Consider the following 20,164-nt stretch of genomic DNA (forward strand, 5'->3'; position numbering starts at 1 on the left):
TTATAAACCAGAATGATTTTTGTTAGGCGTATTACCGGAGAACTATGATAAAGGGATTGTGTATTTAATATTACACGCTTTGACAGCAGCAACAATTGTATTGCACAAACACTGGAATAAACGAGGAAACGCCCCTCCAGAATGAAGAAATAATTCAAAAAATTCTAGACTGTGCAGAACTGGACAGATTAACATTGAAGGTAAAAAAAGGAGGCACAGAATATTTTTGAATTTTGGGTTTGTTTAATCCACGGTTGGAGAAGAGAGGTAGAAGCGTGGAGTTCAACATTGTCACGAAACGATATCATCTTGAATGGGGCAAGAAAGGAAGCTACTTCCCCCCCCCCCCAGCCTGACCCTCCGCAACGACCTCCGTGTTGCACGCAGTCTCCTGCTTTACCCAATAATGGAAACTTGACCTGCATTTGTTTGCCCCTCCACGGTTATATTGAGAGGCCTTTCCAAATATTTGACCTGGGAGGAACGGCCAAAGGAGCACACGGTGTGTGTGTGTCTGTGTGGAGCAACAATCACAAAATGGCAGAGAATTTCCCTGCCACTTCCCCGTTGCATAACGCTTGGCTTTTTGTCCAGTCACCTCTGACGTAGACCCGGGAAGGATGGGTGGTTCCAGGGGCATTTATAGGGGAAGAATGCCAGGGCAAGCCATACACGCACTCGAGAGAGAGACCGACAACTGCCATCCAAAGCAGGAGGACTGCTGCACACGACGGCATGGAGGAGTGGAAGATTCACGAAGGTGAGACCCAAAACAGGACAGGAGTAAAAATGGAAATTCAGCATTGCTTCTTAAACTTGGGAGCGCGCTACGTGTCACATGAACTAAAATTTAGCTGGCTGCTTTGTGGTTTCGTAGTATCGACCCACCCATGGTGGTTTGCTAAATGATGGCTTATCCGCTAATGACCCCAGCCAACAGTATTGGATTCAAGACATCGTAGCTAAACAAACTACCGTACTTTTCGGAGTATAAGATGCTCCAAAGTATAAGACGCGCCTAGATTTGGGGAGGAAAACAAGGGGAAAAAATCTGCCTCCCAGCAATTTGCCTCCTTGCAACAAACAGTACAGACAATATACGCTGTTTGTAGTGTTACATTTCAGACTATACTTGTACAGATGCTGTTAAAATTGATGTGGCTTTCTGGAAGTATAGTTATTCTCTGCTGTTTGAAAGAAGATACAATAGCACTGGGCATCTCTTCAGATCGAGCATTTATTTTAAAAAGCTGCTTCATTTTGTTAAGCTGTTTAGAACAATAAAGCAGTCTTTAAAAAAAATAAGTCTAAGAATTTGGACATTCTATAGCAGGGGTGTCCAAACTTGGCAACTTTAAGACTTGTGGACTTGCAACTCCCAGAATTCCCCAGCCAGCTGGCTGGGGAATTCTGGGAGTTGAAGTCCACAAGTCTTAAAGTTGCCAAGTTTGGACACCCCTGTTCTGAAGTCCACAAGTCTTAAAGTTGCCAAGTTTGGACACCCCTGTTCTATAGGCATTTATAGCTATTGACTTACCTCCTTGCAGCAAGCAGCAAACAGCCTGATTAGCACATGAAAAAAAATCTGCCCCTGCCTCCCAGCAATTTGCCTCCGGGAGCAAGCAGCAAGTTTCAGTTTCAGAAGGGCCCTCCTGACCATCAGCTGTTTCAGGCTGCAGGGATTGCCGTAGCCTATTGCAGCCTCCGCAAGCTTCATTTTCCCCATTTGCTGCAAGGAGGCAAATTGCTGGGAGGCAGAGGCCAAAGGGTGGGAGGCGGTGGGTGGGCAGGGCTATATTCAGTGTATAAGATGCACCCAAATTTTCACCCTCTTTTAGGAGGGGAAAAGGTGTATGTTATACTCCAAGAAATACGGTATGATTTAATGTCATGTGTCTTAATGTATAGGCCAGAGATGTCTGTAGATTTTACCTGAATTAGAAAAGGGAGGAAAATTACTAAAAATGTTTTTTGGAGAGCATGTAGCACATTGCCAATGCATTTCTCTTGATTATAATCCTCCTGGTTTTGTGGCCTAGAGGTGGCGCTCTCGCCTCACATTCAGGAGGCTGTGAGTTCAATCCTAGGTAGAGGCAGATGTAGGGTCTCCTGCTTGGGCAAGGGGTTGGACTATACGACCTGCAAGGTCCCTTCCAACTCAGCTGATCTGTGTGTGATGCCTGGGTCGCTTTATCCTGCACTGGTGAGACCCGAGTTCAAATCCTGCCTCCAGTTTTGGTCTCCATGGTCTAAAAAAAGAGGTTGAAATTGTAGAAAAGGGTGCAGAGAAGAGCAACCAGGATGATGAGGGGACTGGAGGCTCAAACATATGATGGACGATTGCAGGAACTGGGCCTGGCTGGTCTAGGGAAGAGAAGGACCAGGGGAGACAGGAGAGCATCTTCCAATATTGGAGGGGCTGCCCCAGAGAGGAGGAAGGGGGTCAAGCTATTCTCCAAAGTACCTGAGTGCAGGATGAGAAACAATGGATAGAAATTAATCAAGGAGAGAAGCAACCTAGAATTAAGGAGAAACTTCCTAATAGTGAGAACAATTAACCAGTGGAACAGCTTGCCACCAGAAGTTGTGGGTGCTCCATCACGGGACGTTTTTAAGAAGAGACTGGACAGGGATTTGTCCGAAATAGCATAGGGTCCCCTGCTTGAGCTGGGGGTTGGACTAAATGACCTACAAGGTCCCTTCCAATTCTATTGTTCTGTATGTGCACAATAACATTGAACCCCAAATGACACATTGAATTACAAAAAAATTAAGCCAGTTTAATGCTAACAAAGTCTATATGAATGCTAAGTTTTAACTGACTTGGTTTGCAAACATAAACTCTCACCAAAAACGGAGCCAATTTATTTCTCCCAGACCTGCTTTGCAGTCAAGGGTGGTAACAGTAATTTAAACCAAGTCATTTATTGTTACGTTTAATAAGGTGCCCTGCCCTGGGCAGAAGGTTGGACTAGAAGACCTCTGAGGTCCCTTCTAGCCTTAAAATTCTATTATTCTAACACATTAGACCAGTGTTTCTCAACCTTGGCCACTTTAAGAATTCTGGGAGTTGAAGTCCACAAGTCTTAAAAGGAGCCTTGTTGAGAGACACTGTGTTGGACTAGAATAGAATAGAATAGAGGAATAGAATAGAATAGAATAGAGGAATAGGATTAAAATGACTAGAGTAGAATAGATTAGAATAGAATATAAATAGAATATAGGAATAGAATAAAATAGAATGGAAATAGAATATAGGAATAGAATAGGATTAAAAATGAGTAGAGTAGAATAGAATATAAATAGAATATAGGAATAGAATAGAATAGAATATAGGATAGGATTAAAAATGAGTAGAGTATTATAGAATATAGGAATAGAATAGATTATAGGAGTAGAATTAAAATGAATAGAGTAGAATAGATTAGAATATAAATAGAATAGAGGAATAGAGTAGAATAAAATGGAAATAGAATATAGAAATAGAATAGAATATAGGAATAGAATAGGATAGGATTAAAAATGAGTGGAGTAGAATAGAATATAATAGGAATAGAATATAGGAATAGAATAGAATGATTTAGTGGCCAAGTGTGACTGGACACAGAAGGAATTTGTCTTTGGTGCATATACTCTCAGTGTACATAAAGTAAAATAAAATAGAATACATAATTCTATTTTATTTTTACATTAATCCATGTAGTTTACATTATATTTTTACATTAATCCGTGTAGTTGAGTTGCCTGGCCTACCAACAAACCATGCGATCCATTGCGAAGGCTCCATCTGACCAATGGATTCCTAGGGACATCAATTTTATAGTGGCCATAAGGCTAGGATATGACTAAAATCCCTTCCTTTCTTTCATGACTAAAATCCCTTCCTTCCTTTCTTTCATTCCAGTCTCCATCCTCGCAATCGTCTTCGTCTTGGCAGCCCCGAGCTCAGCCACCGACGTGTTCTTCCGATGCTCCACAACCAAAATCAACAACCGCCTGGTGGCCAACTGCCAAGGCCAAAGCCTCAGGGCCGTTCCCCAGGTGGACGCGTCCACTCAAGTCTACCTGTTGAATTTTAACCTCTTCACTACCTTCCAGGCCTCTTCGTTCCCACAGTTGAGTGCCCTGCAAATGCTGTCATTGGGTAAACAACTGGGGGACCCTCTCTATGTTGGGGAGAAGGCCTTTGAGAATGTGTCCAACATCACCTTCCTAGACTTGGGGGGCAACAGGAACCTCTCACTGCATCCCAAAGCATTCCAGGGTTTGACCAAACTCAAGGTGTTACACTTAGACACAAGTGGTTTCGACAACGGAATCCTGGAGAAGGGCTATTTCCAAGATCTTTTGTCGTTGGAAACCTTGGACCTTAGAGGGAACCGTCTTCGTCGGTTGAGTCCAGATCCCACCTTCCAAGGACTGAAAAAACTAAGCGTCCTTCAGCTGAAACTCAACCAAATCGGGGCCATTTGTGGAGACGACCTCCAATATCTCCGAGGGCGCCATTTGACCTTCCTCGACCTGTCCTCCAATCGACTGTCCAGCGGCCGTCCTTCTTGCACCAACCCGTTTCGCGACATCACCCTGGGCACCTTGGACATCTCTTCCAACCCGTGGGACGTGGCCCGCGTCGAAGCGTTCCTCCAGAGACTGAATGGCACCACGATCCAAAACCTCAAGGTGCAACACTCAGGGGCCATCGGCAGCGGGTTCGGCTTCCAGAACTTGAAGGACATTTCCCGCACCACGTTCTCGGGGCTGCGTCACAGCCGCATTGGGACTTTCGACATGTCCCACGGTTTCCTCAACGTACTGAACGCCTCCGTCTTCTCCAGCTTGCCGGATCTCAACACCTTGCTCTTAAGATCCAACCAGATTAACAAGATCCAAAAGGGGGCGTTTTCAGGGTTAAGCAAGCTCCAAGTTCTGGATCTGTCCAACAATCTTCTCGGGGAGCTGTACACGGAAGCCCTGGAGGATTTGAAGGCCTCTCCTCTACAACGTCTAATCCTGAAGTCCAACCACATCGGGATTGTTCAGCATAATGCCCTGACAGATCTCAAATCCCTGCAGTTCCTTGACTTGCAAGACAATGCTCTTGACCGAATTCCCACAGGGAATCTCCCTTCCTTGCTGCGTCTTCATTTGGGGCAAAACAGGATCCAGGACACCTGGGGCATCAAAAACCTTGGCCCACACTTGGTCCATCTTGATCTCTCCTCCAACCGTCTGAAGGACCTGGGGAACGTCTGGCATCACTTGGTGGAGATCCCCTCCTTGAAGTTTCTGAATCTCTCCGGCAACCACCTGGCGAGGTGTTCGCAAGTTCAGAAGTCTCCAAGGCAACTCACGCAACTGGACCTTTCCCGCAACGACCTGGGAAACATCTGGGCCACCCAGAAGTGCACGAACCTCTTCCAGCATCTGGAGAAACTCCAGGCGTTGAATCTCAGCTCCAATCGCCTCCGAGACATGCCTGGGAACCTTTTCCAGGGTTTGGCGTCTTTAGAAATCCTGGATCTTGGGGACAACAGGCTGCACAAACTTCCCGAACAGATCTTCCGTAGTTTGGAATCCCTGCGTGCTCTCCGTGTCCGTGGAAATCCGCTGATGACCCTCTCGCCTTCCTCCTTTCAACCAATGGAGCAGCTGCGATTCCTGGATTTGAGGGAGCTGTCCTTAGTTTGCAGTTGCGACCTCAAACATTTCAACAACTGGCTGCAGAACCACAATGCAACCGTGAAGGCATCTCAGCTTCCCCTGACTTGCCTTCAAACCAGCTCTAATTTCCAGAGGCAGCCCTTGCCTCAGTTCCTGCACAAGTGTGTCGCTTAAGGCCAGCGGTCACCAACCGGTGGCCCGTGGACTGTCCATGAGAAAATTTTGGTGGTCCGCAGAAAAATTGTCTTTTTTATATTGCACTAAATCCGGGGTCCTCAAACTACGGCCCCTGGGACGGATACGTGCAATGAACGTTTGTATTGCTGCAGTGTTTTCCCCTTTGGGGTCTTTTTGGGCGGGTCGGAGGGGGGCACAAATTTGTCTGCTTCAGCCTCCTGGTGAGGGACGAGGCCGCTGGTGGCAAAGAGCCGGAGGGCCTCGTTCCAGTGGGACTGCATCATGGCCTAGAACTGGCTGACCATCTCAGCCCGCTGAGCTTCCAAGCGCCGGCACCTGGTCTTGCAATTCCGCAGGTCTCCCCTCTGCTTAGAAACCCTATGCTCCTAGTCCTCAGTGAGGTGCTTCTGCTGAACTTCCTTCTCGGTCAGATCCCATATGAACTGAGCTCTTTTGCCAACTTTTTCTCCTAGTGGATGCTTAGCTCCAGCAATTGCTTCCTGTTGGGGTCCTAAGGAGCCTGGGCAGGCAGGCGAGGAGTGGCTGGGAGGGGAGGGGCGAGTAGAAGCTGGCAATGCGCCCCTCAACGTGAGCGAGATGAGTTGGCCACACCCATTGTCACATGACCACCTAGCCACGCCCACCCACCCAGCCATTAGGCAGATCATATTAGTGGTCCGTGGGATTTTAAATGATCAATTTAGTGGTCTCTGAGGTCCTGTCTTAGATCAGACACATTTCCACTCTGCATGCAACAGATTTTGGAGGGAGTTTGAACAAAATGTCTATCATGTCCCATCTTCCTGGGATGACAACTCCCAGAATTCCCAGCCAGCACCAAATTAGGAGGCCGGCAGGGCTTTTCTCTTGTCCTGAAAATCCAGCAGTGAGAACAATTTGGCTGGAAGAGGAACTATAATCACAATACAAATGGTCCTCCACGTTTGCGCCCCAAAATGTCACTAAACGATAGTCATTCGGTGAATTTTGGCTCATTTTGCCACCTTTCTTGCCAGTTAAGTGAATCGTTGCAGTTGCTGTTAATAACACCGTTAAGTGAATCTGGCTTCCCCCATGGATTTTGTCAGGCGGTCGCAAAAAGAGGACCACATGACTCCTGGACATTGTGACGGTCATAAACAGAAACCGGTCGCCAAGTCTGAATTTGGACGTGACCGTGGGGATGCGGCAATGGTTGTTAAGTGTGAAAAATGGTCATGTCACTTTTTTTCAGCCCCACCGTCACTTTGAAGTCGCTAAATGAACATGTCGCATGTTGAGGACTACCATACAATACAAAATATGTGTAAACTATCATGCTGGGGAAATGTTATTGCAATGTAATAATGCAGGGTAATGTGAAAAAAAACCCACCAGAGGTGGATTCATAATTTGTCTACGTTGCAACTGCCCGAGTTGAGCTTTGTACATTTGTAAATAAACCGGGATTTTAGAAAATAACATTCAGCCTACTAACTTCTTAAAAAGGAAATAAAACCGTTTAATTGCTGCAGCTGTGGAAATTTTAAATGGGCTTGGAACAAAGGGGAAGAGTAATTCTTAAAAGCTGTCCTATGGTGCTCCCTGCTATTGGCTAACAAGCCATGATTGGTTTAACAAGCCATGATTGGTTAAACAGGATGACGGAAGCAGCCACATTTGGGCAAGTTCACCCAAGACATCCACCTCAAATCATTGCGTACTGGTGCAGAATTTGCACTCATATCAAGTTGGGCGAAGAGGCCAAAAATAACAAAATTAAGAGGTGATTTTCACAGCCATAACCAGTGGATACAAAAACTTATACATGAAGCAGATTCATTAGAGGACAGGCTTAAAGAGTGGAGGTTTGGCAAAAGTGTATTCCAGAATGCAGAAGGGACCTTAAGAGGTCTTCTATTTTTTTGAAAAGAATTTTATTGGTTTTTACAAATATTTATAGGAAAGGGTAAATAGGTACAAGAAAATTTTGACAGCTACATCATGCGAAAGGTAGAAATCCCCCCGAATCTCACAACTTTTACAGAAAAGAATCAAAAATTAAGAAATAAACATTGGCACCTTTTTGTTTTGCATTATATCAACAATATGTTCAATCATCTTTTATGTCACTTCCAACAATTACATTATAACAACAAATTTTTGTGACCTGTCTTTTCACTATTGCTTCCTCCTCCGTTTTCTGGCAGAGCCATGGCCCCTTCCCCCCAATATCTTGTGTACTGTCCCCTGCTCCATCTAGAAAGGCACTCTATTTTTCAATGAAAGCCTCTGCCTCCACAACTGTATTAATTCTAATTCTGTTTCCCTCCCAGAAAATCCCCATTCCTTCTGGCAATGACCATCTGAACCAAGCTCCTTTATTATACAATTTTTTTGATAAAGAGGTCTTCTAGTCCAACCCCGTTTAGGCAGAAAACCATATCCCATATTTCAGTGAAACGGCTATCCAGTCTCTTTTTTAAAACCTCCAATGTTGGAGCACCCACAACTTCTGGTGGCAAGCTGTCCCACTGGTTAATTATTCTCACCGTTAGAAAATGTCTCCTTAGTTCTAGGTTGCTTCTCTCTTTTGCTCCATTGCTTATTGTCTTGCCTCCTGGTGCTTTGGAGAATACAGTTTACAGTTTATTACAGTTTATTAAATTTATAAACCGCCCCCTCTCCCCAAAGGGACTCGGGGCGGTGTACAGACAATAAATATACAATAGACAACAAAATACAAAATCCCAGACAAAACAAATTAAGCACAGTCTGTACAATAGCCATAAACTAACTGATAATTAAAACCAATTAAAACCAATTAAAATACCCCAGAATTTAAAAAATTTAAATGCCATCCAGGAAGGTCATAAATAAACTGACCCCCCTCTTCTTTGCTGCAACCCCTCAAAGTCCACTTCTGACAATTGAGCCCCAAATTTTGATTGCGAATGACTAAATGGCAACACAATTTTAAACGTTTTGTCTTTAAAATGCACTTGTCCAAATGGATGCATTTAAAACACATTTCAGTGGATTCATTTCTGTGCAAAAATTTCAGAGAAACAAGGAAGTGTCTTAAGGCCGGGGGGGATCTTCAATTTATAGCCAGGTCAGATGAAGAATGCAAAAATAACTCACAAATATACCGCACGATATTTTTATTTTATGCAAAGTTTTGACACTCAACCCATAAGGCAAATGCCACCGGTTTAGCTCAGCTCACCAAGTGGGTACATAAATTGCACATGTCATCCTGTTGGGTTCAGAGTTGAGCATCTGTTAATTGGAACATCCCTGAACCTCACTTAACTCAGGCAAGAAATCAACTTGGAAGTTACCAATTTGATAAATGAATGTGAGGCACCGTTTACACATTCCTAGAGGATCCCAACACATCGCTCCTGATTTTTCTGCTTCCTCATCGTGATTTATTTGGAATGGTTAGCGAGGAAGAATTGTTTCCCTTCCAAAATATATTCAACATCTCTGTGAGGGGAAAAGCACAATGCAGATATTGAGATATAATTCAAAAAATAACATACAGAGCAGCCCCAAAGGTGCATTTTCCCCCCAGAGGTAACTGGACTTCTTTTGATTTTTTTTTTCATTTTGCTTCTCATCCAAGAAGCTTCTTCAGCTCTGACTGGATGGTGGGGAAGGGAAGGATTTATCATCCTTGCAGGCAGCTGGTCATTTGCATCCTTTTAGAGGGTCATTGAGGCCACTTGGAAGTTTATTTGTGCCTTTAAAGATGTTGCCCTTCTCATCCAAGAAGCTTCTTCAGCTCCGATTTGGATGGTGGGGAAGGGAAGGATTTATACTCCTTGCAGACAGCTGGTCATTTGCATCCCTTTAAACAGTCATTGAGGCCACTTGGAGGCTTCTCTGTGTCCTCAGGATCACCTGAGTGGTGCAAATGGATCTGGAGCCATCTTGGAATTGCTGAAAGGACCAAGATTTGGAGTTTTGTTTGTCCCTTCTCTGTTGAACCTAAGACACAGGCTGTTGGGGACGAGGCTGTGTTGTCTACGTCTCAAACTGGAAGCACAAGTGGTTCCTGCCGTCTGCAATATTTTCTGGAAATCAATTCACACTCCTGTACCGTTTGAAGGGTATTCATCCCACAGTGTGTCGTTAAAGGTCTATGGACATTTAACTATGGACCCAGGCTCATCCCCATCAGCCTGCACCGGTGCTCAACAGTGAAGGTTCCTATCCCAAAGCTTTTGCCATTTTTCTAATTCTAGCATGTAACCAAAGTTTTTTGCCAACACAATCATTGTTTGACTTGTTCCTCTTCCATTTTAGAATGTAATAATTACATGTTTTTAATCAGTTTTTCACCTGTTCCTTATAAAAACCCCTGTGTCTTTGAAAATATCTATATACCACACTCCTTCCGTACCACAAAAACACGGCATCTTGCAGCCAAGGCGGCTCCACACCCATTTGCATCACTCAGGTGACCCTGAGGACACAGATAAAACCTCCAGGTGGCCTCAACAACTCTCTAAAAAGGACACAAATCACCAGCTTTCTGCAAGGAGCATACATCCTTCCATTCCCACCCTCCAGACAGAGCTGAAGCAGCTCCTTGGATGAGAAGCAAAATGTCTTCAAAAGAAAAAAACAACAAGAAAGTCCAGTTTGTCAAGAGATTGTTGCAGCAATCAAATCCAGAAAGCATACACAGGTATGATAATATTGTATACAATACCACAAGAGTGGTTTTTCCAACGTGGTAGGATTGGTTTCGTTTAGTTCGGAGCTCAGACCAGTTCTGGGCTCAGCACAGACTTGGAGCTACAGAGCTAAGCCACGCCCAGGCTCCAAAGCGTTTCACCTCCCATTGGCTGACCTTGTTGCTATGCCCTTTTTCCAGTTCATGAATATACTCTGACACAGTTGGCTCCTTTAAAAGCACCTTTGGGACACCCATGACAAGGAACCTCCAGAGACTTTAATGTATAGAGCAGCGATGGCGAACCTTTTTTGGCTCGCGTGCCATAAGTGGGGGAGAGCAGGGGGGTAGTGTGCAGGCGTGCCGCACCCATAATGCAATGTGCGACCCCACCAGTGAGCATGTGCGAACTACAGGCGCTCCCCATTTTTTGCATGTTTTTGCCCTCCCCAGGCTCCAGAGGAGCTTGGGGATGGCGAAAACAGCCTCCCCCCGCCCCCCCTCCGGAGGCTTGAGGGACCTTCAAGACGCTTCCCTGAAGCCTCCGGAGCAATCAAAACGACCCTCCGAACAAACCAGAAGTCCATTCCTGAACTTCCGGTTTGCCCATAGGGCTGTTTTTTTTGCGCTCCGGAGGCTTCAGGGAAGCTCATGAAGCCTCCGGAGGGCCTCTGGGGCGGGGGGGAGGCTCTTTTTGCCCTCCCCAGGCTCCTATAAAGCCTCTGGAGCCTGGGGAGGGCAAAAATGGCTTTAAAAAAGGGTGAACTCAGCTGGCCAGGACGCACTTGCACGCTGGCCAGCTGACAGGGCAACACCTTGCGTGCCCTGACAAATGACTCTGTGTGCCATCTGTGGCACGCGTGCCATAGGTTCGCCATCACTGGTATAGAGCAGTATCTGTGCACGGATGCTAATTTGAGCTCCCAGGTTTGTGTTCTGTGTATTTTATGATAACAGCCAGGATTGCTTAATAGTCACATTTGTTGCTCTTCGGAATGTGTGACCCCGCAAAATTCAACCGTGTCACAGACGGCCAACCCATCTAAAGACACTTTTGAGTGAAGAAAGGTCACAGGTTAGTATCTGATGACATAAAATCCCGCTGTTTGAGGCTTGCAACAGTGAGAGGAACAGTCATCAATTCAAGCCTTTATCAAACCTTTTGACTGCTTAAATGCTAAAACGCTGGTACCCATCGCGCCCTGCTCCACAGTGTCCCTTCTTAAAATTGTGAGCCCAAGAAGGCAATGAAAATAACCTTCTATCCACTACTATCAATATTTCAAATTAATTCTAGTTCATCAACAGACTCGTCGTCGGATACAATCTTGTCTATTAACCAGGAAAAAGAGCATCAATACTTACATTTTCAAAGTGGAGGGAAATTGTTTTCACCCAATTCTTGCCAGAATAATCAATCCTGTAAACCACCAGTAATTTTTGAATTAGCAACCAAATACTTTGATCTACTGGCAGTTAAAAAAAAAAATCTGTAATCCAGAAACCGTTCTTCTCTTCACCTTTTATTGTCAAAGGCAGTTCAGAGTCAGACATTTTCAATTTTAAAGGAGAATATTTATTTCTATATTAACTAGCCGATAACTCAACATTGCCCGGGTTTTTATGTGGTGGTGGTGGTGGGGGGAATGTGAGGAGCGAATGTAATTTCTAATGTTGGCTTTTCCCCCTTACCAGAGGGAGCCCCCTCGTGGAGTACTGTGAAGCAGTTATCATGGCAACTCCACTGCACAGTAGAAGCCATTTTAAGGCACAACAGGCTGTATCTTAACAGAACACACACAACCCAAGAGGTGTTAGGGGTGTCTTACCCCCACAGTATTTTTTTCCAGAGGATCAGTCATCTGTGTACCAAGTTTGGTTGAAATTGCTCAAGGCGGTGCAGAGTTATGCTGGAACACAGAAAACCGCTTTTTTAAAAATTTATTGATTAGCCCTTGGGCTATCAAAGTAAAGGAAAACATTTATAGCTCAAGGTTGAAATTAGGGTTATTTGTTTGTAACAATCAAGCTCAGACAGCACCATCAAAAACCCCTCATTTTTAATTTCTATACTGCCAAACCAAAGTTGGGTCATGGAGAATTAGTCCTCGTATTATGACAATTGAGCCCAAAATTTCTGCCACTAAGCAAGGAAACTGCTTAGTTTGCCCCATTTATGACCTCTTTGGCACAGTCGTTAAGCAAATCATGCAGTCATTAAGCGAATCTGGCTTCCCCCATTGAGCCAGTTGCCACGTGCCTAAATTTTGATCATGTGGCCATGGGGGTGCTGCAATGGACGTAGTAAGTGTGAAAACCAGTCGTAAGTGCTGATGTAACTTTCGTCACCTGACCTTAATTTGCCGAAAATTGGGTTTTACTTCTGCTTTACGACAAAACAAACATGGGTTCACTTAACAATCACAACTTTTTTAAAAAAATTGGGTTGGTTACATGAGTGGTCTACAATAGTCACAACTTAAAATGGAAATGAGTAGGCTCCATTAAGGACTTAAGTCGAGGGCATCCTGTAGGTGTGAAACCCCTCAGGATGGGGTATGTAGTCTTAATCTTCCAAAGACCTTGGTCAATGTTACATTTGCTATATACACAGGTAGTCCTCAACGTATGACCACAATTGAGCCAAACATTTCCATTTGTTATGTGGGTCATTTGTTACGTTGAGTTTTGCTCCTTTTTAAATTTCTTGTCATAGTCGTTAAATGAACCACTCAAGTTATTAAGTTAGTGACACAGCTGGTTAAGTGAATCTGGCTTCCTTTGCTTTGTCGCAAAAGGGGCGCAGGAGACTCCAGGACATTGCAACCGTTATAAATAGAAATCGGTTGCCACTTGCCGTGTGAATCACGCCATCTGAATTCAGATCATATAACCATAGGAATGCTACAAAGGTTGTAACGGGGGGAAATTGTCTGCTGTAACTTTGAACAGCCACTAAATGAACTGTCGTTAAGTCGAGGACTACCTGCAACTCATTTAGCTCAGGAGGGATGCGTGGCAAAGACAAGCTGTGTGCAAACAGGCTCTGCTCAGGGCATGTTTCTAATCATGGTTTATCAGGTGAAACACGGACATAACATGCAGTTCATCATAGCAGACTATCGAAAAACCTTATTAATATTCCCAAGTTTTATTTTTGAAGCTGGTAAAAAATAATAATGATCAAGATACCTTTTTTTTCATTCTCTTCCTACCAAACATACCAAACTTCAGGAGAAATCAATGACTCCCATAATTCCTTCAGTCCATCTTGGGTTGGATACAGCTGCTCCCTCAAGACCCCGCGGCACTCAAGCACTAAAGAAAAGAGATCAGAAAATACGTCCCCTTGTTTAGAATCTCAATACGGTCTAAAAGAAGGACAATATGGCAGTTCAAGGCAGGCAGGTTGGAAAAAAAATAGGGAGGAATTAGGTAGAAGAGGAATGAGGCACAAATTTGGGGAAGGAAAGAAGGAAAAATAGGAAGGGAAGAATGAGAAGAAAACAGGGATGAGGGAGGAATTAGGGGGAAGAAAATGGAAAGAAGGAACGCAGGAAAGAAGAGAAGGACGGAAGGAGAAAGAAGGAGGGCGGGGAACATATAGGGATATGGATATATGTATCCATAAAGTTCGTAAACTTAGAAGTACAGAAAATCCCCTCACCCCAGCCTTACCCAAATAGATGAGGAATAAAGAAATATTGATTTGCAGACCCAGAAGTTGATAGTTTTCCATAAAGAGACACAACTGCCCCCTAGGAGAGGCCTCAAAAACAGCCAAACCATTTTCAGACTGTAAAACACAGAAAAAAGGGTTAAAACCTGTTTTTCCAGCAAAACCATTTTTACTTTTTTACTGCAATACCGTAATCGTGCTACTTCTTTAATATAATCCCCAGAAACATGATTGAAAAAAAGGCTTTATTACATTAATCATGTATATTAAATCACCTTGTTTTATAATCTTTATATATAACCCCAATATAAAGAATATACTGCCCTATATATTATTACAATTTAGTTTGCCATATATTAATTTTTAGGTTTATAGATTTACTTATCCCTTCCTAGGGGTTTTCTTTTTAAAATTTAATTTTACATTTATTTTGGTTTTGTTAACTGTATATTTTGTATATATTATCCTACGGTATATAATATAGTTTGCCATATATTTATTTTTATGTTTATAAATTTTTAAATAATTTTTTACATTTAGCTCCCTTCCTCTATGTTTGTTTAAAGTGTTTTCATATTTTAGTTTTGTTTATTTATACGTATATTTATTTTAACTTTTGTTAACTGAGCATTTTGTATATATGGTCCTACGTATTATTACAATTTAGTTTGCTGCCATATAGATTTTTATATATATTTACTTATCCTTTCCTACGTGTTTTCTTTAATTTGGTTTTTATACACATTTTAGTTTTGTTAACTGTGCATTTTATATTCTACTTAACTTTTAAAATCTCCTTTTGCCTGCCCTATATCTAAAGCTTTGGTTTAGGATTTGTACCATCACCGAAGTTCTGGGTTCTAATTATGAAGCCTAAAATGGAGTTATTGGGCTACAAGCTCCAAACTAATGAAATTTCTGAATTTCTACCCTAGGCCTTTGGGAAAACATAACATGTTCGAGTCCTGCCTGTAAAAATATCTCCAATAGATAAAAAAATAAACCACAATAACATACTTTATAAAGCTACACATTACAAACATGGAAGCGGAATAAAAAGGTTCCTCATCCGATTTAAACATAAAAATTCCAAAACTTGGGATTTTAAAGCGGGTTTTTAAAATTTATTTAATGTCCATATTTTTGGGGTTTGTTAAAATTTTAAAAATTGTCTAAATTTTTCTATACATTACAGCAAATGCCACACAATAAATACATTATATTACATTTACGTATAAAATAATCAAAATAATTGCATTTCAATTTGGTTTTTTTTTTGTCACCTGGGGCTTTTGGGGGTAGAATTTGTGTTTTGTTTCAAGCATAAAAATCTTGCTTTTAAGAAAGCCACCATAAGAATCCATCCCAGGCGCCCCGCATGGAACAAACCCCGTTGGAATCATGGCTTAAAAAGACAAAGGGTTTTAATAATCTGATAGCAGTTTGATGGGGATTTCTTCCTTGCGTTGGCAAAAATAATTCCGAGATTATAATAAGCCCGGATGGCAAAAATATAATTAAGATTAATAATGGATTCAGCACGAAGGAAATAGACCGCCTTACCTCGCCAGATCTGTAGGAAAACGGAAGTAGGTAGGAGGAGCCGGAAATAAGGATGCCAGCCTTGCTATTGGTTGAGAAGGCGAGCCAATTATGGTATTAAATGTGAGGCGGGAGTATTTATTTGCACCAATTAGGAGAGAGAGAGAGAGAGAGAACTTGCCAGTGTTTGGGGGCAACTTTCAGACGGGTGGACTTCAACTCCCAGAATTCCCCCTGCAGCTTAAAGGAGCCATTTGCACTAATATGTGTTTGCCTTGAGGGGAAAAAACTGGGGGGGGGGGGACTTTTTTTGAGGGGGGGACTTTTTTGAGGGGGGGGAGGCTAAAGAATAAATTAAGCAACTTTTTTGGTTTATCTCTTCTCTTTTTCCTCCCCACCCCTCACTCCCTTCTCTATTTTTCCTTCCCTCTTTCCTTCCCTCATGTTTTTCTCCCTTCTCTTTGTCTTTCCTTTCCCTCTTTCCTTCCCTCTTGTTCCCTGCCCTCTTTCTTTCTCCTTCCGTCCTTCTCTCCTTCGTTCCACTTTCTTCCCCTTAATTCGTCCCTCATTCCTGTTTTCTTCTAATTCCTCCCTTCCTATTTTTCCTTCCTTTCTTCCCCAAATTTGTCTCATTCCTCTTTTCTTCTACCTAATTCCTCCCTATTTTTTTTCCATCCTGCCTGCCTGCCTTCCTCCCTCCCTTCCTTCTCCCTCCTTCTTTCCTGCCTCCCTTCCTTCTTTTTCTAGCTTCCTTTCCTTCCTTCCTTCTTTCTCTTCCTCAAATTCTTCCCTCATTCTTGTTTTCTACCTAATTCCTCCTTTCCTAATTTTTTTCTTCCTTCTTTCTTCCCTTCTTTCCAGCCTGACTTCCTTCTTTCCATTTTCTTCCCCCAATTCCTCCCTCATTCCTGTTTCCTTCTACCTAATTCCTCCCGATTTTTCCTTCCTTCTCACTTTCCTTCTTTCCTGCCTGCCTTCCTTCTCTTCCCCAAGTTCCTCCCATTCCTGTTTTCTTCTACCTAATTCTCCCATTCTATTTTTCCTTCCTTCTCCCTTTTCTTCTTTCCTGCCTTCCTTCCTTCTCTTCCCCCAATTCCTCCCTCATTCCTGTTTTCTTCTACCTAATTCCTCCCTTCCTATTTTTCCTTCCTTCTCCCTTTCCTTCTTTCCAGCCTGCCTTCCTTCTTTCCATTTTCTTCCCCAAATTCTTCCCTCATTTCTGTTTTCTTCTAATTCCTCCCTTCCTATTTTTCCTTCCTTCTCCCTTTCCCTCTTTCCTGCCTTCCTTCCTTCTCTTCCCCCAATTCCTCCCTCATTCCTGTTTTCTTCTACCTAATTCCTCCCTTCCTATTTTTCCTTCCTTCTCCCTTCTTTCCTGCCTTCCTTCCTTCTCTTCCTCGAATTTCTCCCTCATTCCTGTTTTCTTCTACCTAATTCCTCCCATTCTCTTTTTTCCTTCCTTCTCCCTTTTCTTCTTTCCTGCCTTCCTTCTCTTCCCCAAATTCCTCCCTCATTCCTGTTTTCTTCTACCTAATTCCTCCCTTCCTATTTTTCCTTCCTGCCTTCCTGCCTTCCTTCCTTCTTTCTATTTTCTACCCCCAATTCCTCCCTCATTCCTGTTTTCTTCTACCTAATTCCTCCCTCCCTCCTTCCCCTCCCCAGAATAGCTGAAAGGGGTGAAAAGCAACCCGGGGACCTCCTTCCACCCGGATTGGCTCCTTGCCCTGTGTCGTCATCCCCTCCTTGGGTGGCGATTGGCTCTCCTTGCCTAGGGCTAGCATGGCCAGAGGGCGGGGCGGCCAGCTGTCAGGCTCCCTGGCCAGGCTCTCTGCAGGACAGGTGCGCCTCCTGGCATCCTTCGCGCAGGTGAGCCTCCCTAAGAAAGGAGACAGGCGGGCTGGGGTAGCTCCATCCTCCCTGGGAAGGTTGTTAAAGACGGTCGAGAGGATTCCTCTGATAAGGGGTGGGTGGGCTTCACAGGGGTGGATCTGCAAGAGCAGATCCCTCTCCTGCATCTGGAATCACCTGGAAGGAGCCTCATCCAGGGGCCCTTCGATGGAGGGAGGCAACGGGGGGGGGGGTTAATTCTGTCAATCAAATCCTTCAGTGGGTTAGGGGCTACACATAGACTTGGAACCAGAGAGATATATTGTATACTGTTACATAACCAACATCCTATTATATTATTCAATGTTTACATCAATTCGTCTAGCCATCAACTCCCCAAAACAATTATTGGCTCCTCTGCTCTCCCTACAGCGTAATTGTACCTTATCCTTCATTTTCTTCTCCCTCTCTCCTCCCTCTCCCTACCTCCTTTCTTCCCTCTGTCATCTCAACTTTCCCTTCCTCTCTCCTTCTCCTCTCTCCCCTTTTCACTCCTCCTTTTTCTCCTCCTCTCCTTCCCCCACTCTCTTTCCTTACCCTCTCTTCATCCCTTCCCTTTCTCCTCTACTTCCCACTCTTCCTCTCTCCTTCTCCACTCCTCCTTTCTCTCCTCCTCTTCCCCCTCCTTGCCCTCTCTCCTATCCCTCTCTTCTTCCCTTACCCCTCTCCTTTTCTTCCCACTCTTCATCTCATTTACTTGTCGTATTTCCGCTCCTGAGCGAGCTCCCTTTTATGTTGAGGGCATTTATAGTTCACTTTTCGATATACGTATTTCATGTTGACCTCCTTTCTTGAAAAAGAAAATAGAACAAAAAAGGATAGCTGGTAGTTCCTTGATTGAGGTATTATTTACTGCTTGATTCAGAGGGCGAAGCCCACTCCCTGCTAGCACTGATGATGTTCCCTAGTTGGGTCATGAAATGTCTGCAAAAAAACCACCAAGCCCAGAGACCATCAAAGACCCCACAGTCCTCCTCCCCTTCTCTTCCTCCTCCTCCTCCTCTCTGCAGATACCTCTCTCTTCCAGCACTGATGATGTACCCTAGTTGGGTCATGAAACAGCAAACTCAGCACCAAGCACCCCACAATCCTCCTTTCTCTCCCCCTTTTCCACTCCTCCTCTCTCCTATCCCTCTCTTCTTCCCTTATCTCTCTCCTACTTCCACACTCTTCATCTCATTTACTTGGTCTATTTCAGCCTCTGAGCGAGCTCCATTTTATGTTGATGGTATTTATAACCCCTTTTCAATATACATATTTAATTTTAACATATATCTTCCTCCTCCTTTTTTTAAAAGAGAGAAAAAAGTATACATATATAGTAATTGTATTTATAAACCACCACCCCCAGCCTATTTTTGGCTGAGATATAAACCTGGTTACAATTCCCAGCTATTCTCATCATTATATTTATATAATTATGCATCCTTACACGCCCCAAATTTGTGATTCTGTCTTTATAATCTCAATAATTTCCCATTGTAAGTATATTTCATGTTCCCTCTCCATTTTTCCATATCTTGGCTTAGGTTACCCTTAATTGTCTTTAAATAACAATCCTTACTGTTCAATTTTCATTACAATTCCATTAATCTACTATATAGAATAAGAACCAGATATATATTTGTTGGTGTTATAACCAGAAAAATATGATAAAAACCCACTATATATCTGGTTTTAAATATACTAACCGCAACCAGAATTGCATTTGCACAGCAATGGAAAAAACGATGAGATTCCGCCAGATGAGAAGGTAATTAAGAAAATATGAGAATGCACAGAAATGGATAGATTCATACTCACTATTAAAAATAAAGAAGAAACTGAATATTTTTTGATAGGGGATGTATTTTACCAATGGCTAGACAATAGAAACTGAAGTCAGAAAGCAGGAGATATAAAAAGAGGAATTAAGGATATTAATAATAAGGAAATAAGGGGGGCTCAGTGGCTAAGATGCTGAGCTTGTCGATCAGAAAGGTCGGCAGTCGGGCGGTTCGAATCCCTAGCGCCGCGTAATGGAGTGAGCTCCCGTTACTTGTCCCAGCTTCTGCCAACCTAGCAGTTCGAAAGAAGGTAAAAAAATGCGAGTAGAAAAATAGGGACCACCTTTGGTGGGAAAGGAGCAGCTCTCCGTGTGCCTTCGGTGTTGAGTCATGCCGGCCACATGACCACGGAGACGTCTTCGGACAGCGCTGGCTCTTTGGCTTTGAAACAGAGATGAGCACCGCCCCCTAGAGTCAGGAATGACTAGCACAGATGTCTGAGGGGAGCTTTTTACCTTTACCTTTATCTAGTTTTATATATACAAACCGCAACCACAATTGAATGGAAAAAAATGATGAGATTCTGCCAGATGAGAAGGTAATTAAGAAAATATGAGAATGTGCAGAAATGGATAGATTAACACTCACTATTAAAGATGAAGAAGAAACTGAAGAAACTCCAAGGTCCCTTCCAGCTCTATTCTGATTAATTGATTGAAATGGTGTACGGTCTCCTGCTTGAGCAGGGGGCTGGATTAGAAGACCTCCAAGTTCCTTTCCAACTCT

At 43.3% G+C, this 20,164-nt stretch overlaps 1 protein-coding gene and 1 long non-coding RNA gene across 2 annotated transcripts; one reads left to right on the forward strand and one right to left on the reverse strand.

Moving 5' to 3' along the window:
- The first annotated feature begins 12 nt into the window (after positions 1 to 12).
- On the forward strand, positions 13 to 7,369 carry LOC309382409 (toll-like receptor 5). Its single transcript, XM_081971928.1, has 2 exons — positions 13 to 760; positions 3,905 to 7,369. Exons 1-2 carry the CDS (start codon positions 736 to 738, stop codon positions 5,833 to 5,835), a joined length of 1,956 nt encoding a protein of 651 aa, XP_081828054.1. The 5' UTR covers positions 13 to 735; the 3' UTR covers positions 5,836 to 7,369.
- Positions 7,370 to 7,732: 363 nt separating this feature from the next.
- LOC309382410 lies at positions 7,733 to 15,782 on the reverse strand. The gene is made up of 5 exons (XR_014173668.1): positions 15,747 to 15,782; positions 14,183 to 14,300; positions 13,697 to 13,822; positions 11,870 to 11,924; positions 7,733 to 9,309 (listed from the first exon to the last, which is right to left on the reverse strand). It is a non-coding gene; the product is annotated as an uncharacterized lncRNA (long non-coding RNA).
- Between the last annotated feature and the right edge of the window lie 4,382 nt (positions 15,783 to 20,164).

Source organism: Natrix helvetica (assembly GCF_964273705.1).
Source record: "Natrix helvetica genome assembly, contig: HAP1_SCAFFOLD_382, whole genome shotgun sequence".
NCBI lineage: Eukaryota > Metazoa > Chordata > Lepidosauria > Squamata > Natricidae > Natrix > Natrix helvetica.